Consider the following 15468-nt stretch of genomic DNA (forward strand, 5'->3'; position numbering starts at 1 on the left):
AAAAGCAGTTCTTTAAAAAAAAATTTTTTTTAGACCAGCAATGAGGTCTACCATCAAGAAATCCTACGAAAGCCATTCTGACTTATGTCTGTGCAGAGACAGAATTATCAAGACTATAAACTTGACTTTCATTTCATCCCTCCCCATATTAAAGAAAACCCCTCTCCTTTTTCCAAGTTCCAGAATGACACATTTATCATAAACGGGTTAAAGGCATGAGGGCACACATCCTAGCAACTACCCAAACCTTGGAAAAACAGTTCTATGACCACCAGTTTCATCACACAGAAGCCTTTCTACCAAAATCTCTATCCACCAAAAATAAACGACTAGCAATTTGCAGCTAGGCTATGACTTAACTGCTTAGCAAAGTTCTCCATCCAGTGGCCAGCCTCGGAGGTGCAGCTCCTGTTCCTGGCCCAGAGCATGATCCTGCTGCATGCAGCACCTCTGACTCGTGGACCGAACGGCAGCACATGGCACAACTATTAGGTGCAGTTCACCTAACATATTTCAGTAAGAAGAAATAACAGATAAATAACCTAAAATAACTCAGTGCCCTCCCACTGGTTCATGGATAAGTTGCTGTGAAAAAAATGACACTGATATTACATACAAGGAGTCTTATTAGTTCGTTACGTATTGATTTCTCATCCAGTGCGCTGCACATCTTACTGATCCAGTTACTACAGCTTAATTTACTCCTAACTTTTAATAAGAGAAGACAAGAATCTAGTTATACCCTTAGTAATACCAGGAGGAAAGCCTAAATAGCACTTCAAGGAGCGCAAGGAGAATGCTCCAAGTATTTTTTGAGCAGGCCCAAAAGCTTTATAGACACAGCTTAAGCCAGAAATGTAACACTAAACAGACAATACAAAGCAAAGCTTTTGAAAAACCATCACAGAAGGAGGCTCCACAGGTAAAAAAAATACAGGATAGAACATGTCTTTCATGCATTCCATGTACAAAAATGGGAAGTACATTGAAAAAACCTGTGGCACACATGTTCATAACAGCACACTCACTCTCAGGCACTTACTCAGTAAGTAGGTTTGAGGTTTTTCTCCACATCACAATCTTCTGGCCTCAGCACGTTGGTGCCAGTAGGTCACGGCTTGCCATTGGGACTGGTTAGTGCCTGTAAGTCCATCACTGCACATACTGTGTAGTATGAGCCCTAAGCAAGCCCAGATGGAAACAACATCTTCTGTAGATCAGTGAAGATATTCAAACATGAAGGCTATTGATATAGCAGTGGAAAATAGTCTTTATTATTAAAAATAAATAAAGTCCTTAAAGAGAAGGTGTCAGGTTAATACAAAAGCATTTATGATTTTAATAATTTGTTTCCAAGACAATTAGGCAACAAGTTACCAAAACTTTTCACTTGTTACCAGCGACCAGGCTCCTTCCAAGCATCAGCCTCATTATTTGCTATCCACGTAGCTTCTCCTCTCAGCCAATCCAGAAGGGACAATTAAGAGTTCCTCCAGAAGCTGTTCACTGAGTGACCAATGATCACGCTGCACATTCCTACAGATCCTCCCGATGCGATCAGGAAATGCGCAGGACCACATACACAATTCCTCACCTCTGTTAAGATACGCTGCCCTCTAAGGTACACTACTTTGGAAAGAGATTCAAATCAGTGTACTTGAAGCCAGTTTCAAGAGAAAACCAAGAAGTTTAAGAACATATAGGTCATATTTGCTAAGAATAACATTTCTTATTAGTTACCTTTCAGTATTGTCAAGGCAGAAGGTGATGAGAAAGGTATCAAATTCATGTTAAAAAAAGATGACTCCTTATGGGACAACATGCAGAAGAAAACTTCATTTCTTACATTAGTTAGCATACATGCTGCTGGTTTCATATTCTGATATAACTGAAAATTCGGACAAGTTATATGTTCATACAAGAAGTCTGCTGGCACTGATTTAGTATCCACTCGTTAGTAAAACAATACACAAAGTTAGTTGAAGTACCAGTGTTTCACAACATCTAGTCCATGATTCTCTTCACATATTTTTTGGTTATGCAGAGAAACTTCTTTACTAACTTGAAACGACAGGTTCTGCACTTCTGCGAAGCTCCTGGAACAAATGAAACAAGCTAAATCAGTTACTCTGGAGGATAATAACTTCTGCTTAACCCCAAAGGCTATGCGCCTGGACATTTGTGTCATTCTCCCACCATGGAGCCATCAGAAGAAAAAAATGTAAAAAGTCAATTTTCTTCCCAAAGGCTAGTATTTGGAGGAGAGGAAGGGCAGTTTGCAGGACAGGGAGATAATGGGGCTTTATGGTCTATTAATCTTCAAGGATTTTAGCTGTAATCTCTTCTGGGGAAATGAAGAGGGGAAAGGAAATTTATCATGCTTTATCTCTTCCTCACACTCTCAGTGATACTTCATATTTGTTGACACAATACTTGAGGAAAAAAACCTTTTCTGTGCTCCTTGTACCTCCTAGAGGATGATATATTTGCATGACAATTATTTAAGACTTCCAATTCACTTTTCTGTCTCCTGAAGCTCTCCACTTTCCTACGTATTTGCACTTTCCCAGAGCTGCTATTGCTCCCTGTGATTCTCAGCTAAAGTGTCAGAAAATGGCACACTAAAGCCGTTCACTTTGCATACACAAACTAAAAACTCCAAACATCTTTACTTTGACTGTAGGTAGGGTAGGGACAGAAATACAGAAGTCTGCTATGAATAGGATTAAACTTAGCGCTATAGTGCTACTACCCCCCTCAATTAATCCTCCTCCAATATACATTCTGGATATATTCTGGTGAGACTATAGATTTTCCCCTGAACATACAGCCAATGAGTCTTTTCACCTGGTTGCTGTAAATACCTTTGAAGCTCTTTATCCAGTTTCTGAGAAACTTCTTTAAGGTCTTTCAGTACATTAAATGTTTTTTCACTTTCTTCTAAGTGGCCTGGCATAATTTCTGTCAGAAGTTCCTGTGTGATAGTTAACTGCTTTTGTAGTTCACCTACAGTATGAGATGTTGAAGAAAGTATTCAAAATGCATGCAATGGCACTAGTGAAAACAAGATTACTTAATAGTTGCAGTGACCACAGAAACAGGTGAACTAGATGATGGAAAACTACTGCTTGTTCACCTTTCACACACTATGAGAAAACAGTGAAAGCCAAATTATTTTTAGCTATGAAGACTAACACCAGCAACAGGCTATGAAAATTGCTAATCAAGCTCTCATTTAGAGTATGTCAAAGATTTTTACAAGACAAATTCAAGAGAAAAAACAGGTTTTAAACATCAAAAATTCCTTGGCCAGTTACATATATTGCTATTGACATGCAATCTCAGCACAAAGTTTATCCAGTCCTCTTGCTTTAGCATTCACAAACCAAAAATATGTATTTATTTCCTTGCAAGCCTTCTTACAAGAATTCTAAGCTCTTCAATAAACCTTTTCCATTTGAATTGCAAGCAAGACTATTGTAAATGGTCTAAGAATCTCATTTCTTGCAGACCAGCAGTTTAAAAATGTAACTTTTTGTCCAGACTTCAATACAAAACACAAGTGATAATTTATTAAACAAACATTCTCCGATTCAAGACACAATACAGTACATTTAAGCTCTAGTTCTACAGGAAATGTGAGCATGTCTACCCACGTGACTTTATCCCTCAACACAGAAACAAGAGATCACAGTATTTCTACAACTTGCTCACCCATTAGGAAAAAGAAAGGAGGAGGAATGCCACGAATGCAGTTAAAAGATATTGAAACTTGCTAAAGAAAGTGTATGTGAATACTGCTCTAGCTTAGAAAGTTGATTTTTTTCCTGCTGCAAGACAAAAAACTTGTTCAAGTGCAGTTTAGTGGTTAAACAGAGACAAGAATTATTCATAGCAAAACATGTGACTAACACTGCAGCCCAGCGTCCATACAAGCTCTAAGAGCACACAAAATTCCTCCAGTGGCCACAGACAGATCCAGCAATAACAATGTAAGAATTTTAGCATACCAAAAAAACCCACTATTTCTGAAAGTAAATTTGATGAAGCAAATTTTCATACCAAGGTATGTTAGCGTATCTCCTTCTATGTGAATATTCTTTATGGGCAATTCATGTCTAGTGGCATCCAGGGAAGCTGCAAAGCTTTTATATTGATCTTTAAACCGTTCACAAACAGGAACAAGGGGAGAAAGTACTTCCATCTGAAAAAGACACATGATGAACCAACACTTCTTCAAAAGCAGCCATTTTGTTAGTACAGACCTGGCTCAATATAAAAAAAAAATTGTCAATAAAAAACCAAGTAGCATCTGAAATGCTCATTGACAGAAGAATTCAAGAAGTTTGTGGTGTGATACTGCTATCATGCTGTTCAATAAGTTTTCCTCTACCCCCCCAAAATACCCAGGTCAATACCAGTTTCCTTGTTACTGTAGCTCAGAGATATTAGTAACATAGCAGGGAAAGTGTTTTATATTTGATACTTTGACTGTAGCTAACAGTGTATTCACCAGAGGACAAAAGTCCCATTTAATTTTTGCAATCCGTATTTGTTAAAAGCAAACATAGGTTCAGTTTTGAAAATTAATTATTCAAAGAGTGCTACCTTTTAATTTGACACAACGGAACTAACAAAATACTGAAAAAGAGGGGAGGGTTTAGCTTCTATGATAACCTGTTAGCAAGAATTTCATACAACCAGGGCAGATCTATTGCTGTCTAACATATAAGTCAAATAAAGAACAGAAGATGTTCACTTCTTCTCTAAGGGTTAGCATCTTGGCTCTAGCCGTAAGTGATTGTGTAACTGCAGGATGTTCACGTGGTTTTAAGATACTTGCATCTCCCTTGCATCGACCGTAAACCGCTCTGGCAAGCGGTGCGCTGCTGCTGCCCCTTGCCCAAGAGCTCCAACTTCTCCTTCCTGCCGATCCACAAGGGACAATGCAAAAGTGACAAAGGCATTTGCTTCAGTTACTAGGGAGCATTACGTGCCACAACAGGAAGTAGCTACTTATTTTGTTTAAGATGCATAAAATTGTACCCCAGCAGGCCAGAGCAGCAGAGGAATCTTCTCTGGATAAAGGACTACTTCATAACTGAGCTTCCTTACAATTTATGCTTCTGCTGTATTTAATGAAGCCTACCTGTTTGTCTAAGGCTTCATCAAGTTTCTGCTCTCTCTCTCTGAGTAGAATTTCACGCTTCAACTCACAGAGCTTCTTGTGTTGTCTCTCCTTTTCTTCACACAACATTAACAAGTTCTTTTCTGTTTTTTTCTCCAGCTCAGCAAGATTTTTTCCTGCCTATTACACACAAAAATATTCACAACCAAAGTAATGCTACATCTAAGTAATTAACATTCTGAATAAACAAATGTAAGCCTCAGACCAGGTCAGAGAGCTTCAATTAACCAAATCTGAGAGCTCACACAATAAGCACAGTACATTATAGCTAAAGCCCCCCCCTCCATCTTCTTCCCCTACTCCCACTAATATTTTTCGTAAAGGAAAAATATGCATATATGCTACTGAGTGAACAAAGAACAAAGTCACTGCTACAACCTTGAACTCCAAACACACTCAGGGTTTTCCCAAAACGTCTACACACTCCTGTGCAGTGGGCTGACCTTGGCTGGATGCCAGGTGCCTACCAAAGCTGATCTATCAATCCACTCCTCCGCAGGTCAGGGGAATTAGAATATAACGAAGGACTCAGGGGTCAAGATAAGGACAGTTTAATAAAGCAAAAGAAAACAGAAAATGTTATTCTCTCCCTCCCATCAGCAGGCGATGCCCAGCCACCTCCTGGGAAGCAGGGCTTCGGTACAGGTTGCTCAAAAGACAAATGTAAATAAGTGATGTCCCCCCTTCCTCCTCCTTTTCCCCCACTCTCGCTGCTGAGCAGACACCACACTGTGCGGAAGCTCCCTCTGGTCAGTGAGGTCAGCTGTTCTGGCTGTGGCCCCTCCCAAGATCTTGCCCACCTCCAGGGACTGGGGTAGGGAAGCTGGAGAAGCAGCCTTGATGCTGGGTGAGTGCTGCTCAGCAGCAGCCAAAACACTGGTGTGTTATCAGCCCCTTTCTGGCTACTAATACACAGTGCAGCACTAGGAGGCTGCACAGGGAAAATTAACTCCATCTCAGCCAGACCTGACACACCCTACTTCATGAAGAACCAGCACCAGCTGAATAAACTAGCACAGAATTCTAAGAATTTTCAAAGCAAGTCATACAGTTTTACAACCATAAACATATAAAGTCACCAAAACCTAACTTCTACGGATCAGAAAGCACAGACAAGAAAAGAAACAATTCCTCAATGTCATATTCTTCCACCTGAAACACCAAATACTTGACTGACTCACCTTCATTCTTAGGTAAGTTAAAAGCAGTGTCTGAGATTCCAGCTCTGCTATCAGAGATCTGCCATCAGAACTATTTCCCTTCAGAAAAAAAAAGAACATGAGATCAATTTTGGTATTTAAACAATTATTTTTTCAATGTTCAAATAAATTGGACTGAGAGTCCAATTTGTGTCCAGAATCATCATCTACAGTCAGCTCAATGAAAAAAGTTTGGGTTTTTAAACAACACCTGTTAAATATACCTCTTTGTTCTTTGTTCCACCATTTTTAATAACATTTTTAGCAGATTTTCTTAATACTGGTAGAGAACACGAAGTTTCAGCACTACATTGAATGAGATCCCTAAATAAGGTACTTCAAATTAGGTTGAATCAATGTTAGTTTTCTGAGCAAAAACGTCAGAAAATATTTAAAAATAATGTGATATAATTAAAAAGTATGGACAGGAATACAAAACCAATCCACTTGAGGAGCTGCTACAATTGGGGCCGATTCTTCACCACAGGAAACAGAAGCAAAGCTTTGGTCAGTGTTGAGACACCTGATGAACAAACCAAACATTGCTAGCAGTAGAACAGACTTATCCTCTGACTTCTTCCAGGAGGCTTTAGATCATCCCAGGACCTCAAAGTTGTTATCAAGATTAAACAGAAAAATCTTCATTTCACACATTTCAAAATAAATATATGTAACAAAGGAAAGCAGTGACACTTACTGCTTTTTTTGGTTGTGGACGTGTCCCTGTAGATCCTTTGCCATCAGATTTTGAAGCAGGAGTCTTTTTGTGGACAGTTTTATCTGTATCACAACAGAAAAGTTATTGCTCTTTTCTACCAAAGTATATAGGGTGGGACAACATACCATCAGGTTTTCCTGAGGCAAAGATAATTTCAAAATTATTATGTAAACCCGTAAAGAAGACTTGTGCTCTGTTTCTGGCTTTGGTGATACTCATGAGATGTGGATCATGAGCATTAAGTGACAGTTACAGATAGATGTGATACATTTTTTCAAAAGGGCTGATAATCTAATATCCATCGTTATAGGAGCAAAGACTTGAGAGTACTTTGTTCTTCAATATTTGATCTTAAACAAAAAGAACACAGCACCCAAAGGATACTAAAAATCGAGAGGTTAATTTAAACCCTAAAGGTCTTATTACCTCTGCTTAAAGACACTTGAAATAACATTCACCTTATTTGACAAAAATCCTTTTGTGAGTATAGAAGAATACAAAGGTTACTTATCAAGTTACAGCACATACGTTAAAAACAATAAAACAAAAAACTGAGGAGGAGTGGAATCTTACCACCAATTGCTGAAAAATCAAGCTGTGGTCGTTCAAGTTTATCTTCATCTAGTAAAGTGGACTGCAAGTCACCTTTCTCAAAACTACTCTGACTTAACGACCTAGAGACAACACCTGTAGAAAGAAGCGGTTATCAAACTAAAGTTAGAACAGATTCTGTGCAAATTCACAAATATACGCTTTCACTAATATGTGGCAACCTTAAGCAAACTTTTACACGTTTACTTTACATACATTGTTTGTATACTCCCTAATTTACCTAGAAAAAGGTAGTTCGGAATGTTATCCTCTTAAACATTGTTCAACAAGAACACTCGGATGTGAAAAGAGAATGTTATTTCCTCAGGATTTTCAAATCAAGTTAAGGTCTAACCTGAAAATTCTTTTGCAATTCTTGCAAAAGAAACAAAAGTGAACTGTTTTTCAGAGAGGGATTTTCAGTCATTTACACTGGGTTTATTAAAAAGATTAAAATTAAAAAAGCAGGGCAATGGTGAGGGCATAGTAAAAACATTAGCTCAAAGCCTGTGCAGAAGGCAAGAAATAGGCTTATTTTAGACAACCCAATTACTCAATTCCAGATCAGTTTTCTATCAGACCATCCAGACAAGAACTTAATGCATTTACATTTATACCTTTTAATCCCACACAAAGTTTCTTAATTCCCTTTGAATGCAAATAACTGGCAGTGATGCAAGTAATACAAAATATTTTTTAACAGCATTTTAGAGTTGTTAAGAGTTTCACAGATTGGCACTACAAATTCACAAAAGAAAAGCTTTTAAATTCTGGTAAAACCTACCAGCAGAAGTTGTACATTTCTGAGTAAGAACTGATCTTGATTTAGTTGAAGAAGATGGTTTACCAGTAGATGTGGAAAAGGAATTTGATGGGGTATCCTGACAATCAAGAAACAGATTAAGACTGAGCATAAACAGTAACTGTGATCAGCAACACATTTTACCTCCAGCCCGAATGCTGACAATAAACAACAATGACAACAATCCCAGGGCGTCTTGGTGCTTTTGCAAGTCACCCGAGTTCAGTCCCTAGTTTCCATCCCAGTAAGCATCTAGTAATACACCACGACTCCCTCATAACCTCAGCAAACTAATTTTCTGCTTTAAGTCTCAGCTGCCCCTCACGCCATTTCTATCCTTTGCTGAGCGACGCCTGAGCTCGGCAGCGAGGCGTCCAAGTACCTTCTTGGCGTCTTTCTTATCGTACTGCAGATAGCGAGACTTCACGATTCTTCCTCCTGAAGAAGAAGCAGAGGAGCTCAGGCGGGCCCGCCGCTCGCTTCCCGCCTCAGTCAGAGCGGGCTCCCCCCTCACCCCACGGCTACCTTTCCGCTTAGGCTTCGGCACTTCTCCGCCCGCCACCGCAGCGCTGGAGTCGCTCGCAGACGCGGACATCCTGCAAAGAGAGAGCGAGAGATGACAACGGCACCGAGAAAGGACTGAGGAGACGGGCGGCGAAACGCGCCCGCTCCCTCACGCTCCCGCCGCCGCCATGCCGTTCGAACCGCCGCGCAGGCGCAGCACCGCCCCCGCGCTCCAGGGGACGAGGGAGCCGCGCGCCCCCTGGCGGCGTGGAGGTCTGAAACAAGCCGCCCCCGCCGGCCCACCCGGGGCAGGGCCCTTCCCTCCCTCCGGGGGAGGCCTCCGGCCCGGGCTACGCTCCCCTCAGCACCGGGGTAAAGCGAGAAGTGAGGGCCTGACAACGCCGCAGCATGACTGACCGCGAGCACTGCTCTTTCCTTGGGCCTTTGGCGAGAGGCGGCTACACTCTACGGCTTCAGCTGGCGAACCCCAAGAACACCGCGCGGGGGCTCTTCTGCGCTGCCCCTGTGCTCTAACAAACCGCTGGAAAAGGGCGGTGAGCGCCAGCAACGCCGCCGCCTCCGCAGCGGGAGCCCTCACGGCGCCGGGAGGCGACGCTCCCAGCCGAAAACAGCGCTGAGGTTCTTTGGTTTTGAGAGGAATCCACCCACTCCCACTTCTCGCCGCAGGGCCCTGCCTCAGAAAGCACCTGGCTGCCAGCGAGCACCCGTTCCCGAGCTGCGCTGGGAGCCGCGGGCGGGGGCGAGGCGGCCGGGCCGAGCCGAGTCGAACCGAGCACCGGCCGCCACAACCCCAGGGCGACGCTTCGCGCCTCCCGCCCCGCCGCGGGGTGGAGAAGGGGGGAGCGCGCATGCGCAGTGCGCGCGCGGCGCTGAATGGGCGCCGCCCTGCCTCCCCCTACCCGGAAGTGGCGAGCGGCGCCTCGGCGGGGCCTGTGGCGGGCGGCGGTGCTGGTCGCCAGCGCTTCACCCACCGGCTGAGGTAAGCGGCGGCGAAGCGCGGCCTGGGGCTCCCGATGGGTGTCCGCTCTCCTTCCTTTCTTCTTTTCCTTCTCTTCCTCCTTTACGGGTGGCCGAGCTCTGTGGTGGTGGCGGCGCCTCAGTGACCGGGTCTCTCACACAGCCCCGGGACGACGCTGCCCGCCGAGCCCCGGGGCGCTGTGGGGCGGGCAGGGAGCTCTGCGTGTGAGGAAAGGGGTCTGGCGGACGGGAGCCGTGGGGCTCCGCCGCTTCCCTCAGGAGCCTGGGGCCGGCAGCCGTTCCTCGGGGACGCTCCTCGGGGCGGGGGGTGCCGGAGGGGTGCGCTGCTCGGGGCCGGGGCGAGGCGCAGGCTGAAGCCGCGCTGTGCCTGGCTTCTGGGCGGCTGCGTGGGCTTGTAGCGGCCGGGGGGGCAGATGTGTTGCCGCTGACTCGTTTTACATCTGATGTGCCCCAAGAGCTGGACATGCCCTAAGGGAAGGAACGTGCCTCGCCGCCAGTCCGCACCTCCCGTCTCTCAGGCGATGCGCAGGGGGAAGATCTTGCCGTTGATCAGGGTTAACTTCCATCTCCTGCTTACTGATCTTTCAACCATGCAGCGTTCGGCTTTTTCACATGATGTCTCTAACTCTCGGTATGAACAGCCTGTAAACTTTCGTACAGATATCTCCATATCTTTCAAAAAAAAGCGTTAAAACTCTCTGGGTTCTTTTGTTTCTTTGTTTTATTTTTGGGCAACTCCTGACGGTATCACTGCTGCTGCTGTGTTGAGGTCGTGCTTTATCGTGGTGACCATCATTGCCTAATTGATGCACGCCTCTAGCTGTTTCTATCTTGGTAGTGCTGTGTCTTTTTAGTAAGTTTGGTTTTGCAATCTGGAAAGTAAAACTTTTGCAAGCTGGGAACATCTTTTTGTTACATGTTTGTAGACTAAAAGTAGCAGAGTACTATCCCGATTCATGACTCTTGTGACCGTGCTGTTGGTACAGGTATGTGTGATCCTAACGCAAGATGACTTCCCAGTATAATGTCTAGCCTTGCTTGGCTACTCCATAAGTATTTTGGCAAAATTCTTCCCCAGCTTTAATTGCAAGTCCTGTTTGTGAAAAGTGAGAAGTACTTTGAATGCAAATTAGTTCAGTATTCTTTGATTTCACCTTCTGGAAATGCGTGGCAATGTAGTAAAGGGCTGGAGATGATCTCAGGCTTCTGGCAAATGCAATTAGCCTTCCAAAGATGTCATCAGCATCCTCCCACGTTACTCCTAGAGGTGGATCGGTATCGGTTTGTCTACCTAGCTGTTTGCAAATAAGAGTTTGTCATGGGTAATTAGAAGCTCTCTGATTTCGGGTCTGTTAGCTGGAATACATGACTGAAGTACTTGCCCTAAAGTTACAGTGTGAGGTAACCCTGCATTCCGGTTTAGTATATTGGTGTCACACCCATCGAGTTTTACTAAGCCTTTGGTGTCTTTAACATGGAATTTTGTCAGAAACAAACTCATTTAATGTAGGGGAGGAGGTATGGGAAACTTCTAATGCATATGTAAATTCATGCTAGCTTCAGGATTCGTTGGGGCTCTTTTTAGAAAAGACTTAATCTTGATTATTTTTGTCTTTGAACTAACAATGAGATTTTTTACCTATCTACGTGTGAAGTCCAGTAACATTGTTTCTGCTTTTCAGGATGATGCATCAAAGGCTGTTGTCTTAATCATTAGTGTTTACTTATTAGCATAAAACTTAGGAGTTACTTCACTAATGTGATGGAACTGGTTTTGTAGAACAACATGGGTTGTTTGGAGGTTTGGTTTGGGTTTTTTCTGTCTCTGTGCTTGAACGTTTGTCTCAACAAAAAGCTTTTTAGCAATTGAATGTTGTAGTTTGTGCAGTGACAGGGTAGCTGTCTGTGCAAATGGATAGTCTAATCAGAGTGGGAAGACTCAGGTTTGTGTTTTTCTGTGGAATCTAAAACGTTTATAGAACTGAATAATTTAGGAAGAGTAAATGCAGCTGATAAAAGTTTAAATGAGGTTCGTGCTTTGTACAGACTGAGTTTTCTGACAAATAATGATTCAAACGTTACACCACTTGAATAATCCTGTGTATGAATAACTGTTTGACTCATGAACGTAGTTCAGTATTACTTCGGCTAAATATGGCCTTTCCTTCGCTGGATTGTCAAATACCACATTTTGTGTCTCTTAGGCACTTAAAAAGGAAAAATTCTTAAAAGATGCAACAATATTAGGTATTTCAACAGTCAAGGAAAAGAGTGAAAAAAGTCATGATTCAACAAAAAGTCGGTGGTTCAGTACTTTTTTGTGAATGTGAAGTCTGAAGGTGTTTATTAATCACCTTTCTAAGAAACAAGATCTACTTATTCTGATATCAAGGAGTTATAAAGCCTGAGATGCTGATAAGGATTTGTTTTTTTCAGTAGGTGGCTATTTTAATAGATGATCTGCCTTCTGAAAGGGCTGGGAGTGTCTTTATTTCAGTAAATGAAAATTCAGAGGTTTTTGTTTCTGGTATATCATGTTTTCTTGATGTATCGACTAACTTAAGCATGGCTCACAGAGTTGCTTTTATCTAGGCTTTATTGTGTTGTTTATATCTGGTTACCAAATGAAACTCAATGCAGATCCTAGAAAAACTTGCTCTTCCTTCGAACACCAACAGCGTTTAATAGTAAAAGTGTTTTTAAAGGCATTTTTGACGTGTACAGGTTCTTCTGATGAACCCCCTTTTTTTTTCTTATTCACACAAAAGTTCAACCTGAAGTTTCTTAAGAGAATTTCTTATCAGTGTAATTACAGTGAGATTTTTTTTTTTTACTTCCTTTGTTGACAGCTATAGTGCTATTAAGGATAAAATTAAGAAAACTACAAAAGCTGGTGAGAATAGTCTCCAAGATTCTTTTGACTTACACTCTTTGCCTTCATTCCTTGTTTTCTCAACAAGGCAACATTTTCATTTCCTCTGAATCATACTCAAGTGTCCATCTGTAACTCTGACATCACACTTTTTTGTGAGGTAATAACATGCTGTAGACCTTTAATGTCACTATAGACCTGATAAGATATCCTTGTCTTGAGGTTAAATTGTGCATCTGAGTCATTAAGAGGAAGTAGAGGTCTGCATCTTGGGTGCTTTGAGGGTGTAGATTGGGATCAGGATCTCAAGGGCCATAGGGAGTAGTGAGGAGGTAACTGAGAAGGAACTGCCTGTAATGAAGGTAATTTCTTTGACATTTTCCTGTATTACATTGCATTACTTGCATTGCAGCCCAGCTTCTCCTTTGTTAGGCAGTCTGTGGCAGTAACTTTTCTGGCAGGGTTGATTACAAAGAGTAGTAACAAATGTGTTGTAAATTTGCATGCTCCATTCAGAACTGCTCCTTCTGGAGTAGAAAAAGCCAGGAGCTTTCAGTTAAAGAAAGCCAAGGATCTAAAGTTTAGTCCAACAGAATTTTTGATGACCAAAAAAATATTGAAGTGTTACTAGAATGCTAAGCAATTTTCAGGTAATCTACAAATGTCTGGAAGACTAGGAAAAAAATTAAAATTCATTATGTTCAACTAACAAGAACTGTATGTGCCTGTGATGTGAGGTAAGACAAGGGTTGAGGCCTTTGCCTTACTTGTAATGCACAGTTAATTCTGGAAACTTAAGGGTGTCTCTGTAGCCTATTTTGCTGGAAATTCCTTGCTTTGGAAATCAAGGGTAAGTAGTACCTGAATGTTTTTGAAATTGCTGAATGTTTTCAATTTGATCAGAGCGGTCTCTTTTGGGGATGGTCATTGGCAATTTTAGTATTCAAGAATATTGGAGGTCAAGTACTCATGATGTGTTTCTGCTTTTGTGTTGAAAATTACTTGATGAACAATGGGAGAAGCTTGAATTTTTCAGTTTGAGGAATGCAGCACTGGAAATGTACATGAAAATGTGAAGAACTGGAATATTATAAAGTTCATCCTCAACAATTTTGCTGTAATGGTAGCTTTCCCCTTTTAGCTTCACTGTGATTCATTGACTAAATATGTGACTTCAAATTATGGCCTTATTTAAACTAAACGGATACCCTGCGCTGATTGGGATGAAGTTCTCTTCTAGAATTTTACTACATTATTAAGTAGATAAAGTTGGCTTTAATACATATTAAAAAATTAATTGGCTTAATGGAGACTTGAAAACACTTAGAAAATACTGTCAAAATTACCATAGAGAATTGGAATTTTTGGTTTTCTATTTCTATTGTTATCTGATCAAAAAGTACAATTACAGATTGATGATAAATTAAGTAGCCTACTACATTTCTTCTACAAAGTATTGAAGAAGTTACCTGAAATGTTGTCCTACTCAGTGATTTCAGTGGGAAGTATAATCAATCCTCCAGTGACGGACTAAATAGTACAGCCCCGTGTTCACTTAGATTATTTTTTGGTAAGCCTAGTGGGTTTTAATTTTTTTATAAGCAAATGAAAGTACTAATTGATAGGTAATATAAAAATAAGTACAGCGTTAGACTGTTACCTTATAAGCTTGCTAATGTTAGTGCTATTAACAAATACGTTGTAGAACTTGCAAAGGTGGGGAGTAAGGGAAGTTATAAAATCTTGAAAAGGTTGGCTAGACTTGCTTCCATTTTCCTAGACCTGTTGGAATTATCCTTCTAGGATAGTTGAGTGAAGGTGGCCTGTAACTGGTGCCTTATATTTAAATTTGTGTAACACTATTCCAGATTTACTTCTCTTCAATCTCACGTGAAATAAGTACCATTAAATTATATATGCTACACAATGAAACCACTGTTACAAGGGTGCAAATTGTATCTCTATATCCTTTAAAACACTAATCCTGTGCAGCTGTAGCCCCACTCATGCCCACAGAATTAATAGTCTAATGTTTTGAATAAAAGGGTAGAATCAAAAGCTTTGACTTTTTTGTCTTGCCCAGCTTGCCTAACTCTGTTTGCAGCTGTAAAAGAGGAGCATGGTGAAAAATAAGTGCTGTGAAGATGTATACTTGTGCTACAAAGGGCTTGTGAAAAGTAAAACATTTTAAGGAAAACAGGAAGGAGTCTGAATGTGAAGTCTAAAATTAGTTGATGTGCACCTACTGCCAGCTTCTGCCTCCCACTTACTAAATTTTCTAACACACAGCTTTGTTTTTTCCCATGCATTGGAAAGGGGCTTCTTATAAGAAGAGGTATTGAAAGAAATTGAGGTAACTTTGCAGTATTTCTACCTACAGGAAGAGCTCAACGGTGGTAGTTAGGCTGCTGTTTTCCCAAGTTTGCTGTTTTGCATGCTGACCAATATGGTTTCATTATTACCTTCTACTCTTGTATTTCCCCTTTTTCTTCCAGTATTCTCTGCACCTGAATTCAGGCTTGTGCTTCCTTGATGAGCCAAATTACATTGAATAAGTATTTCAGTTGCTTAAAAATTTTCTAAATAATTAGAGAT

At 41.4% G+C, this 15468-nt stretch overlaps 2 protein-coding genes across 10 annotated transcripts in view; one reads left to right on the forward strand and one right to left on the reverse strand.

The window, feature by feature from the left end:
• Positions 1 to 1252: 1252 nt before the first annotated feature.
• Positions 1253 to 10011, reverse strand: HAUS8 (HAUS augmin like complex subunit 8). 4 transcript variants are annotated; one of them, XM_074851576.1, is made up of 12 exons: positions 9176 to 9213; positions 9024 to 9094; positions 8881 to 8936; positions 8481 to 8577; positions 7679 to 7792; positions 7085 to 7167; positions 6370 to 6447; positions 5150 to 5308; positions 4063 to 4204; positions 2865 to 3006; positions 1989 to 2096; positions 1253 to 1629 (listed from the first exon to the last, which is right to left on the reverse strand). In XM_074851576.1, the coding sequence occupies exons 1-12, from the start codon at positions 9190 to 9192 to the stop codon at positions 1617 to 1619; spliced, it is 1080 nt and encodes a 359-aa protein (XP_074707677.1). In that variant the 5' UTR covers positions 9193 to 9213; the 3' UTR covers positions 1253 to 1616. The 4 variants fall into 4 exon arrangements, with proteins under 4 accessions (XP_074707677.1, XP_074707680.1, XP_074707679.1 ...); XM_074851579.1 differs by lacking the exon at positions 9176 to 9213 and adding an exon at positions 9995 to 10011 and having other exon boundaries at positions 1253 to 2096; XM_074851578.1 differs by lacking the exon at positions 9176 to 9213 and adding an exon at positions 9710 to 9830 and having other exon boundaries at positions 1253 to 2096.
• The window catches only part of MYO9B (myosin IXB), a 45086-nt gene continuing 39538 nt past the window's right edge, over positions 9921 to 15468 (forward strand). For 5 of the 6 annotated variants that reach the window (XM_074851568.1, XM_074851566.1, XM_074851569.1 and 2 more), the window contains exon 1: positions 9921 to 10002. The gene's annotated coding sequence lies outside the window, so the exon portion shown is untranslated. Of the gene's footprint in view, positions 10003 to 10534; positions 10633 to 15468 lie in introns of those variants that run through there. The other variant, XM_074851567.1, reaches the window with a different exon arrangement.

The sequence above is a fragment of the Strix uralensis genome, chromosome 27 (genome assembly GCF_047716275.1).
Source record: "Strix uralensis isolate ZFMK-TIS-50842 chromosome 27, bStrUra1, whole genome shotgun sequence".
NCBI lineage: Eukaryota > Metazoa > Chordata > Aves > Strigiformes > Strigidae > Strix > Strix uralensis.